The following is an 11,691-nucleotide window of genomic DNA, read 5'->3' on the forward strand; positions in this document are numbered from 1 at the left end:
ACAGAAGAGCCCACATTTACACTTTTACTGTTATCCAAGGGAGTACCCTGCTCAATTTCTGCGCCTAGGGTAGGAAACCAGGCTTGCTGGTTTGTTGGGATTTTCCCAGCTGCAGACTGGTCCTCTTTAATCCCATGCTCTTCACTCACAGTGAAGCCTCCAAATTCCCTTAGGAGATCTCTCCCTCTCCGTTTCAGAGGCATCAGCTGGGATCCGGCTAAAGGACAGAAGCTTGCCTCCACCCCACGTCTCAAAGGACCCTACGGAGTTCCTAGGCGGCTTCTGGTGGTATAGCCCGCCCAGGACTGGAGAAGTAGAGAACCCTAGATCCACCGGATTCTGGGAAGGGAGAGGTCTCACCCCTCTCCGTTGTGGGTCCAGTGTCCAAATAACCAGGGCACACTGGTGAGTCTCTTACCCCACCCACTCCTCACAGTCTCCGGACCAGGTGCCAGATCTGCCAGCTCTCGCTAAAAACTCTTTCAAATTCTGCTGCCTAAAAGGGGCGGGGACTGAACCCCGGGAGGGGGCAGTCTGGGATACCGGAGCGTAAAGAGGGCTTCCACCTCCCGCAACTTAAGATACACAATCTGGGCGGGTCCTGGGAGTCTGTCCCTCCCAGTCCCCGCCTCCCTGCTCCCTAGAGCCCTCTGGCTGGCGTTTCCTGCCCTGAGCCCGCAGCTGCGCGCTATTTAAGGCGTCCTGTGGGAGGCGCGGTCCTGCAGGATTCCCGCAGGCGCAGCTTTGGCCACGGTCGTCCCCTCCACCTGGGCCAGCCCGGCAAGCAGGCGGTGAGTTCGGGGAGCTGGGAATACGGATCTCTCTACTGCTGGGGACTGAGGCAGTCTTGCCCCGGGGCGCCAGACACGACTGAAGCCACCAGCAGCGCTCACCTAACCGTCCTTTTGCCAGGCTCTGTGCTCAGCGCCCTTCTCTCTTCTTTCATTGCACCCTTAAGGAAAGACTGACGCGCCAGAAGGTTACTTACCCAAATCCCCAGGTAGTGAGAAGGAAGCAAGATTTGAACGTAGGTCTGGTGGCACCTGCTTCACTTCTACAGAAAGCAACCCCACACACACACTAACACATTCACACATGCCGTAACATGTTCTGGGAACGTTGGGACCGCCACCCAGCTACGGCCATTGCTTTCAAAGGTCTAGATTGGCTGCAACAGCTTGGGAGGGAAGTGGGGTGGAGGCAAAGGACAGGACCAGGTGTAGTCACTAAGATCGCAGGTGGTCCTTTTCGTCGACAGGTGGACCAAATGCCTGGGGCTCCTAAGCCCCTCTCCCCAGCTTCCCTCACCCCCACAGACAAGTGCATAGATGACAATGAGGCCCTGTCATTTTAAGTGAAGCATGGAGGGTGAGAACCTCCTGGAGACAACATCTCCCTCCCCACTCCTGCTGTCTTGGGGTATATAGCCAGCCCGGAACAAAAGGGAGGAAGGCCATGGCCCAACTGTGTGACCTTGGTTAAGTTCTCCTAACTCTTCTGTTTCCATAGGAACCTCTACTCAATGCAGACCTCTCTGGGCTGTGGTCATCCTGGGGCACTGGCTTGTGAAAGAAGGCACAGTGTGTGATCAGACCCTGGGTGGCGGAGCTCCCAAGGGCCTCCATCTAAGAGGAGCTGAGGAAGGCATTGTGCTGCCCTGCTGACGGCTCTCTGACCCCTGTCTCCCTGCAGAGAGAGGCCCTGGCAACATGGGTGACTGGGGCTTCCTGGAGAAGCTGCTAGACCAGGTCCAGGAGCACTCGACTGCGGTGGGCAAGGTCTGGCTGACTGTGCTCTTCATCTTCCGCATCCTCATCCTGGGCCTGGCGGGCGAGTCCGTGTGGGGAGATGAGCAGTCTGACTTCGAGTGTAACACAGCGCAGCCTGGCTGTACCAACGTCTGCTATGACCAGGCTTTCCCCATCTCCCACATCCGATACTGGGTGCTGCAGTTCCTCTTCGTCAGCACGCCCACCCTGATCTACCTGGGCCACGTCATTTACCTGTCTCGGCGGGAGGAGCGGCTGCGGCAGAAAGAGGGAGAGCTTCGGGCCCTGCCGTCCAAGGACCTGCAGGTAGAGCGGGCTCTGGCTGCCATAGAACACCAGATGGCCAAGATCTCGGTGGCAGAGGACGGCCGCCTCCGGATTCGAGGGGCACTCATGGGTACCTATGTCATCAGTGTGCTGTGCAAGAGCGTGCTGGAGGCAGGCTTCCTCTATGGCCAGTGGCGCCTCTACGGCTGGACCATGGAGCCCGTGTTTGTGTGCCAGCGGGCGCCCTGCCCCCACCTCGTCAACTGCTATGTCTCTCGACCCACGGAGAAGACCATCTTCATCATCTTCATGCTGGTGGTAGGCGTCATCTCCTTGGTGCTCAACCTGCTAGAGCTGATGCACCTGCTGTGCCGGTGTGTCAGCCGGGAGCTAAAGGCTCGCAAGGACCACGATGCCCCCCCAGCCCAGGGCAGTGCCTCAGACCCTTACCCCGAGCAGGTTTTCTTCTACCTCCCCATGGGCGAGGCACCCTCATCCCCACCGTGTCCCACCTACAATGGGCTCTCGTCCACTGAGCAGAACTGGGCCAACTTGACCACAGAGGAGAGGCTGACCTCTTCCAGACCTCCTCCCTTCGTTAACCCGGCCCCGCAGGGTGGCCGAAAGACCCCCAGCCGTCCCAACAGCTCTGCATCCAAGAAGCAGTATGTGTAGAGATGCAGGGCTTAACTCACTCGACACAGCCGTTCTGAGGAGTGTGTCCACCTTGGATGCAGCTCAGGTGGCTCGCTCTCCTCAAAAGCACTTTGGAGACACCTGGCCTGGGGAGGTGGATGCTCTCTGGGCAGAGGACCTGATTACAGGTGCCTTTGTGATGACCAAAGGACGCTGTTGGGGCTTTGCAGAATGTGACTCTAACCAGACTCAGTCACAGCAGGTGGGGGTGCTTTTGGCTAAGGGTGCTTTGGGCCCTCTGATCCTTTTCGCCTGACCCAGAGGGACCCCCCAAGCCAACCTGACTCTTGGGCCTCCCCTCTGAGGCGAGTCACCGAACCCTGGGTTTTCATCACACCCCTCTCCTTCTGGGGAAAAGGTTGATGCAGGCTGCTGGCTCGGCTTCGTCACCTGGACAGACTCAGCCTGCCCTGGATCTGGCCCTTTCCAGGGGAACTGGCTGGTGTCTCGTTTCTGTCGCTCCTAGTTCCACTGTTTATGCTTCTAAAATAAACGGGACTCGATCATAAGTCAGGCGTGCGCCGATGTTGTCATGGGTGCCTGGGTCGGGGAGAGGGAGGCAGTTATTTTACCCAGACTTCCTTTTTTTTTTTTTTTTTTTTTTTTCCTCCCTTGGTTTTCCACCCTACCCCAAGACAGGGTTTCTTTAGGGGGCCTTGGCTGTCCTGGACTCCCTTTGTAGACCTGGCTGACCTTGAACTCACAGAGCTCCACCTGCCTCTGTCCTTTATCATCCACAGCCCAGCTCTAGTGAGTAGCCTAAATCCCCAGGCTGACATTCATCCCCTCAGCACCGATCTCTCCTTCCTTTTGAAACTGCCCTGGTACTGGCCTTTTTTCATTCCACTCCTAGTCAGTGTCCTGTTAACCAGCTGCACGTTAGTTCATGACCAAACAATCAGTGTCTTTTCCCTATCCTTTCCCAGGCCCACCTGGTAGGTACCCCAGCCTACTGTCCTTTCCAGTGTGACTCCTGACTAAACATTTCCTCCTGGGCATGCCTGTCACCAAGGCCATCATATTATAAGTCAAATTTGTCCGTATGTCCTTCCCACCTCACCGTGGGTGCCTGGGAACTTCTAAAGGGAGCGTTGAGGGTAAGTTTCGTGTGTTTCCTAAACCCTTTCTGGTCAGCCTATGAGAAGGAGCCACTGAAGGGCTTGTATCCTAGCTCCTGTCTATGCATCCAGAACTCACTGTGAAAAGCAGATAGACAACGACCCCCTTCCTACTTTGCCACCGGCCTCCCCTCAGAGCCTCTAAGTGACTATAGTCCAGGAAAGGTCAGAGCTTTGGTACATGAGAGATAACGTGAGCTTTCACACCTGGCTCATAAGTTTAAACATTGCTCCCCCACGTACCAACTTTGTGGCCTGAAGTCGATCAGGGCTGCTTCACAGTTTTTCTCATCTCTAGAACATAACCAGGCTGAGGATAGGGCTCAGCTGACAGAGCTTCACTCTTGCTGGGCGGGAACTCTGGGTTGAACGCCCAGTAACACATAACCTTGGCATGGTGTTGGATGCCTGTAATCCCACTCAGCACTGAGGAAGGGAAGGCAGCTTCAAAGTTCAAGGTCACTGTAGATAGTGAGTTCAAGGACAGCCTCACCTTCCTCACAAAGGCTATGAAATAAAATAAACGAAAGCATATGGCTGCCTGCCCCATCCGAGCCAAGCGACAAAATTCATCTCACGCTTTCCAGTAAGGCCTGGAAACATAACATCTATCCTCCTCCAGGAAGCCTCCCCTGACTTCACCAACAATGGCCACTACCTCTCAGGGTCTGGACCACTGCTCAGAACACATCTGTGTCAGTGAGTCTCAATGTTGCCACGGAGACACCTGCACTCCCCCTGAGGCCCAGATGTGGCAGTGAAGTGAGAGACTGAGTTAAACTGGGCACAAAGAAGCGGGTCTGTGTTAGCAGGCCTGACTCTGGAGGCTGAGTCCCTTCGCAGCTGAGAAGTCAAGGGCTGTAGGCTTCAGAGCGTCCCTGTCTGAGGCCCTCTCCCTGGCCCAGCTTAGAAAGGCAGTGACAGAGGTTTGATGAAGATGAGCATCCTGGCTTTGAGCTCACTTTCTCTGAACTCGATGTGGAGGCTGGGGGGAAGCTGGGCCTAAACTGGTAACTATACAAACACAAGCACAGGAGGAAGCTGAGGGTAAGGATGGCACAGGGGAATGGGACCCTATGGTTTGAGGAAGGGCAGCGTGCATGAAGAGCATGGAGGGCTCCATCCCACCTGCCTTTCTTTGTCAAAACCACGGTAACCATGGTGACAAAACACTGATTTTAAAAAGAGGTGGCTGAGACAATACAAATGTATCCTCTGACCTGTTGGACCCTGGAGACCCAAGCTCAAGGTTTCTGAGGGCAGTGTGTTAGAATCCCCTCCCTGGTTCCTAGCAGGGTTGGTTGGTTGGTTTTTTTGGTTTTTTTTGTTGTTGTTGTTTTTTTTGAGCATCTTTCTATGCCCACCTTGTTAGGGCATTCTCACTCCATCTCCTTCCCTCTCTTTCTCACCCCCCTTCAACACTTCTCCTATGACCTTGTCCCCCCGTGTGTGTGTGTGTGTGTGTGTGTGTGTGTGTGTGTGTGTGAGTGCGTGTTCGTGAGCATGTTCATACTGGATTTGATCCAAAGATGTAATTTCAATTTTGTTATTTCTGGGAAAGGCCGTATTCCCAAATAAGATTACAATTTGGGGCGTGGGTAGTGGGGCTCCTTCAAAGGCTTCAGCATGTCTTTTGAGGAGGACACAGTTTGACTCACACTGATACCTGCTGACCCTCTCACTCCCACACAAGGGTCCGTAAAGCCGGGAGAATGTATTAGCACATGCAAACTCAGTGGTCTTGATGGAGAGTGTGGCTGGGTAATAACTTTACTTCATACAGTTTCCTTTGCCCCCTCCTCCCTCCCACCCACCCTTCCCCAGAGCGCCCCAAGACCAAAGCAAGCTCCTGGTCCCAGAAAGCGCACTGTCCAGGGCTAGGAGACCAAGTCTGCCTCAGTCTCTCTCACACACACTTGACGGTGGTTCTGTCTGTTCCCCCTGCCTCAGTTTCTCCCCTGTGAAATGACTGGATTGGGTGAGGAACAGGATAATTAGACCCGAGGAACGCTGCACAGGGCACCGCGCCACCGTGCCTGGCCTGAACCTCATGAATGGAGTGTTATTTTTTGTGAATCAGAATAGACTCGAGGTTATTTTAGAAAAAGATAAATTCCAGTCACTTGGATTCAGCACTGCCTTTCTGGGTAGGCAAGAGGAGGACAGGGTTATGGGAATACATGTAAACCAAGCAGGGGGCTGTGTCAAGCTGAGTAATAGCAAACTCTGATCTAACTGTGCTGGCTGACTGGCCACCAGGCTGCTGACCTCATGATTCTTTTTTCTTGTTTTTCGTTGATCCTTGTTGTTGTTAGTTTGGTTTGATTTTCTTGAGAATGGGTCACTCAGTCATCCAGACTGACCTGATTAGAACTAAGTGTAAAGAAACACCTGTGTATACCACACCATAACCCTTTATTTTGTATGTTAACTTCAACAATAAAAGCTATGGCTGGACAGGCAGTGCGACCCCTTTAGTCTGCACTCTCCTGGCAGAGGCGGGTGGATCTCTGTGAGTTCCGGAGCAGCCAGGTTCGGTCCCACCACACACGTCAGGCAGATCTCAACTGCCTCTAATTTTAATTCCAGGAGATCTGACCCCTTCTTCTGGCCTCCGCAGGCACTGCACACACAATAAACAAACAAACAAAATATATTTTAAAACCATCCCTTTTTGTAATCTTTTATGCTTATGGTCAAGTAAAATCAGAGTAACAGGGTGTCAACAGGCCTGTGTTCTGCCTTCTCCATCTTCCGTTGAATCACAAACCTTTCCCTCACATCATTAACTGCCTTTGGAAATGCATCTTAGGTCATGGGCTCTGCCAGTGGCTCCCTAGCCAGGAGCTAACTCCAGCCCTGGACTTCGGATGCTCCCACCTCATGCTTCTCTATGTTAAACGACACTGTGAGATAGATGCTCTCATGTTTTCCCCGGTTTCTATTTCTTTGAAAGAAAGATATTCCAAGAAGTGAAGTGAAAGAAAAGGTCAAAAGCTAAGAAGTTGTAAACTGAAAAAAATTTAGGGGCTTTCTCTCTGATAATGGGCGTAGGTCATTGCAGACGACCCAGCAACACGGACACACCCTAATTACCGGGAGCCACATCAGTGACCTCCAAGTGGGTGGAGGTGGCGCTGCCCGAAAGGAGAATGAGCCAAGGGAGCCAGACCCCAGGCCCCCTCCTCCGTGGACCAGGAATGGCTAGCCCTCCCTCACCCTAAGGAAAGCTAGACGTTCATTCGCTGAAGAGAATAAAGCTGGGAGAAGCACCGTGCCTGTGAAGACACCAGGTGATAGTGTGCCAAATGGGGAGACGCTGTCAGTCTTTTTTGATCACGGAACAGGAGGGCTAAAGGTAGAGGAGCTGACCTAGCCTGGAGGGTGAAGGAGCCTCCTGAGAGGCTTCTTTTCAATAGCTTTCTGCCTTAGCAATTCACCTGGTACCTATCTTAGTGTGTAATAGTGGGTGAAAATGCTATTTTTGCCCCTGAATAAGTCAAGAGTCCCTGGGTAACCTTCCCATACTTAAATGTGATGTCCATGTGTGTGTGTGCATGAGCTTACATTCATTTATTTGTGTGTATGCAACACACGTGCACCTGTATGCCTGGGGAGGGCCGTCCTGCCAGAACACGGGCTTGTCTGTCAAAGAGCAACTTAACGAGCTGTCTCTCTCCTTCCACCACGTGGACTGCAAGGCTAGAACTCAACTCATCAGACTTGGTGGCAAGCACCTTAACCCTCCAACCCATCTGGCCTGCCCTCCAGTCTATATTTGTATAATAAACAAGAAGTCTGCCTCAATGGCCCGTCGCTGTATTCGCCACTCGTGATCCCTTCACTAAGGTGAGGTGTCCGTGCATCTAATAAACACCAGGCTTTGTGTGAGTCATTTAACTCTCCAGAAGAAATAAAAATGCCGATTGGAATCGGAGTCTAGGCGGCCTTATCTCATCACACCACGTATCCTTGTTTTGTTCAGATTCAACTAAAAGCCGTAAATAAAGCGGTTCCCTGGCTTCTGGTGTGGTGTGTGGGGAGGTTCTGTAACTAGGACCTCAGCTGCTTTCCAGCTGAAATCCCTGAGGCTTCCACTTAGTACGGGGCTGGTGAAATCTGAAACGTGGGCAAAGGAAGTGACAACGCCTGCAGCAGTCAGGCACCGTCTTCCCTTCCGCTCACGGATGCTCCTGGCAAGGGCTGTCCTCTTGAGTCTGGAGCCCGCCATCCAGAGCATGAGCTAAACCTGTTTTAGCTAAGTCAGATGTACTCAGAGTCTGAGGAGTCCGAGGAGCTCCATCCACTTGTGTGGCATCCATGGAGGAGGTGGTACTGAGCTCTTACCTACCTAGAGGTCTCCGAGGGTTGCTCTTCTCATAGGAAGAGGAAAGTAGGAGTGTGTGTGTGTGTGTGTGTGTGTGTGTGTGTGTGTGTGTGTATTTATACAGGGTCTCAACTGGGCTGTGCCTTTAATCCCAGCTCTCATAAGGAATTTGTAATAAAGCTATAATGACCTGGGAAAGGGCAGGAGAAGGGAGCATGTATAACTTAGGGCTAATAGTGTAAAATCTAACAGGGGCTGGGAGTCCGCTCATTGGTAGAGTGCCTTCCCAGCACACATGAAGCCCAGGCTCCATCCACAGGACTGCAAAGAACCAAGCACAGTGGTACAGGCCTGTCATCTGAGCACTCAAGAGGCAGAAGCAGGAGGATCAGAAGTTCAAGATCACCCTCGGCTATATACTGAATATAAAACCTGAGCTACATGAGACCCTATCTCAAAAAATAAAAATCAAATGTCACATGCCCTTCCCCCCCCAAAAAAAAAAAAAAACTCAAAATGGATCACATGCCTAAATTAAAAGGCAAGAGATGTTAATTTTGTGTGAGCTTGGATTAGGCAAAGATTTCATTCTATGTTAAAACAAATTTTCTGGAAAAAATAAATCTGTGAAATATACCTCCATTAAATTTAATGAAATCTACTGGGGCCTGGCGGTGCAGGACTGTTGTGCCAGCTGCTCTAGAGGCTGAGGGAGGAGGATAGAAACTTCAAGACCAGCTTGACAGACCTTGTCTCAAAGTAAAAAAGTTGAAAGAGGCCTGGTGGTGGTGGTGGCACATGCCCTTAATCCCAGCACTCGGGAGGCAGAGGTAGGCGGATCTCTGAACTTGAGGCCAGTCCAACTTACTCAGGCTGACCTTGAATCTCTGGTCCTCCTGCCTATGCCTCCTGAGTGCTAGGATTAAGTGTGGACCACCATGTCTAGTCTAGGCGGTGTTGCAAACGGAACCCAGGGCCTTCAAAGATGCTAGGCAAGCACCCCACCAGTTAATCTGCATGCCCAGCCCGGGTTTTCTCTTTTGAGACAGAATCTCAAAAAGTAGCTCGATGTGGCCTTGAACTCACAGTCTTCCTGCCTCAGCCTTGTAAATGCTAGAATTATAGGTAGCCAATGTCACCCTAAGGTAGGTCTTCACCAAGGGCGAAACACCTGTTTCAAAAGAACTATATATGGGCCGGCAATGTAGCTTTACTGACAGAGCACCTGCCTAGCATGTGCAAGGCCCTGAGTCTGACCCCCCAAATCAGGGATATATAAATGAAATAATATGAGTAAAACACCTGGTAGTGGTGTCTCATGCCTTTAATCCCAGCACTCAAGAAGCAGAGGCAGGCAGATCTCTGTGAGTTCTAGGCCAGCCTGGACTACAGAGAGTTCCAGGACAGCCAAAGCTACAGAAAGAAACCTTGTCTCAAAAGAACAAAAACCAAACCAAACAAACAAAAAGAGTAAAATGTGATGCTCCACTCACTTCACAGAATGGGAAGCAGAGGAGCCAGCACTAATAGGGCCAGTGTTGTAGGGACCTAGGTGGCTGGCCTGTGCGCTGAGCTGCAAGAACCTCAATCAGTCCAGCTTGGCCATGACCCAAGGAATCTCTAAAACCAGAAACAGGAACTCTCCAGAGGCCAGGGGATGAATCCCAGGAGGGGGAGTGAGGGCCATAGACAGGAAGCCAAGCCCAGTGCAAGGCTCATAAAGCTTCCTCCGTGGGGCTGCCCAGGGAGCACACTAAAATCCTAGGTGCAAATGCCAGGCTCTCTAACCATGCAAAGAGAAGCTTCTGCCCACGGTGGCTGATCACTGGCAAGGGCAGATCATGGAGCCTGTAAAACCAGTAAACTGAGAGGCCTCCAGAAGGACAGAGAAGATAACTGCAGAATTTCTCAGAGCCAGACCTGCCTAGAATAGAAAGGGCCAAGTTCTCAAGACTGAGACCTCTACCAACACAGCCACAGCCTCAGTAGAACTCTGGGCGTCATCTCCCAAAGGTGTTAGGCATACTCAGATTGTATTTGCTTATATGTGGAGACAGAGGCTCATGTAGCCCAGGCTGACTTGAAACTTGCAATGTAGCCAAGGATGACTTTGAACTTCTGATCCTTCTGCCTCCACCTCCCAAGCGCTAGAGTGATAGGTATATGCCACCGTGCCAGGTTTAGCAAACGGCATTCAGGAGCTGGAGAGATGGCTCAGTGGTTAAGAGAAGACCCAAGTTTGGTTCCCAGCATGCGCACTGGTCAGCTCCAGAGGATCTGAGCCCTCTCCTGGCCTCTTCGGACTCTGCACTTGTATACATGTGCACGTATACACACCCATAATTTTAAAATGAAAATAAAATCTTTAATTTAAAAAAAGAATTCCATGGGGTTAGGGATGTCAATTCGTGCTATAGAGTTCTTGCCTCACACGGGCACGGCCCTAGGTCCATTCCCTACCACACACACTCCTCAGCGTCATAAACATGTAAGCCCTTTTGCAACTCCACTGATTCTTTACTATTTACTATGCCACAAGCCTCAAAAAAAAAAAAAAAAAAAAAATGCCAGTTGCTCAGGTTTCTCAGCAGCTGAAAGGAGGTCTTTGAAAGGAGGTCTGCAAGTACAATTTTAATGTCCTAGGTGTCCAGGCCTTGTTTTCTAGTCCAGGGATTCCCTAAGGACCCCACCATGCATCTCAAATACCTAGGATCAACCCCTACAAACACAACATTTTCTGAGCCAAGAACATGGGTTCATTAAAGTTAGTAGAATTTAAACGAAGTGGACTCAGAGATTCTGACCGAGTCCAGGGGAAAAGAATGAAGTCTGTGAGCTTGGATTTGCAGACTATAGAGAAAGAAAGTATAGAAGAGCCCTACTCCATCGCCAGCCAGTTTAGACCAGAAATTCAAGGCATTGCAGGAGGCACAGGCCAGGGACACGGGAAAGGAAAGTAGGATGGGTAGGGCCAGGAAGGGGTGGCAGACAGGGAGCCATCCCATACAAGAGAATTACCATGGCTGGGGTGGCAGTTGTCCCTGAGACATCTGAGCCCCTTCCTGCTGGGGAGGCCATCCAAAATAAGTCGGAGGCAGGGCAGACCTGTGATGGAAGCCAAAGACGATACCTTTTTTTCCAGGAACCCAACAACAAGGTGTGACCATGACTTCTGTTCAGCCAATCAGTGCTACTACCTAGACAATCCAGGAAGTGCAAAGACACAGAGTGGGTAGAGAGAGGTCAGGAACATGATGGTGCATGTCCAGGAACTACAGACTCCAGGAACACAGCAGGACAGGATCAAAGATAACTGTCTCTCTGGCCCCCAAAATAACCTTTCATAGGAGACAAAAACAAGGTTATTAGATGGGTTGGTTTTTAGAAACGAAGACTGATATATAAGAGGATACTGAGGTGGGGGAAAAGAGAGATCCAGAAAAAAGAGGGGCATCGATGCGACAGCACCACAGCTGATGACAGGACCCCCAAATCCGGTGTAGACCAGGCTGAC

At 51.4% G+C, this 11,691-nt stretch overlaps 1 protein-coding gene and 1 long non-coding RNA gene across 3 annotated transcripts; one reads left to right on the forward strand and one right to left on the reverse strand.

Moving 5' to 3' along the window:
* The first annotated feature begins 658 nt into the window (after nucleotides 1-658).
* On the forward strand, nucleotides 659-3,241 carry Gja4 (gap junction protein alpha 4). Of its 2 annotated transcripts, none has more exons than XM_021644815.2 (2): nucleotides 659-791; nucleotides 1,510-3,241. In XM_021644815.2, exon 2 carries the CDS (start codon nucleotides 1,710-1,712, stop codon nucleotides 2,709-2,711), a length of 1,002 nt encoding a protein of 333 aa, XP_021500490.1. In that variant the 5' UTR covers nucleotides 659-791; nucleotides 1,510-1,709; the 3' UTR covers nucleotides 2,712-3,241. The 2 variants fall into 2 exon arrangements, with proteins under 2 accessions (XP_021500490.1, XP_021500491.1); XM_021644816.2 differs by having other exon boundaries at nucleotides 674-791; nucleotides 1,693-3,241.
* A 3,065-nt stretch (nucleotides 3,242-6,306) lies between these two features.
* On the reverse strand, nucleotides 6,307-11,596 carry LOC132652998 (uncharacterized). The gene is made up of 3 exons (XR_009590596.1): nucleotides 11,375-11,596; nucleotides 11,196-11,282; nucleotides 6,307-6,473 (listed from the first exon to the last, which is right to left on the reverse strand). It is a non-coding gene; the product is annotated as an uncharacterized LOC132652998 (long non-coding RNA).
* Between the last annotated feature and the right edge of the window lie 95 nt (nucleotides 11,597-11,691).

The sequence above is a fragment of the Meriones unguiculatus genome, chromosome 3, assembly GCF_030254825.1.
Source record: "Meriones unguiculatus strain TT.TT164.6M chromosome 3, Bangor_MerUng_6.1, whole genome shotgun sequence".
Lineage (NCBI taxonomy): Eukaryota > Metazoa > Chordata > Mammalia > Rodentia > Muridae > Meriones > Meriones unguiculatus.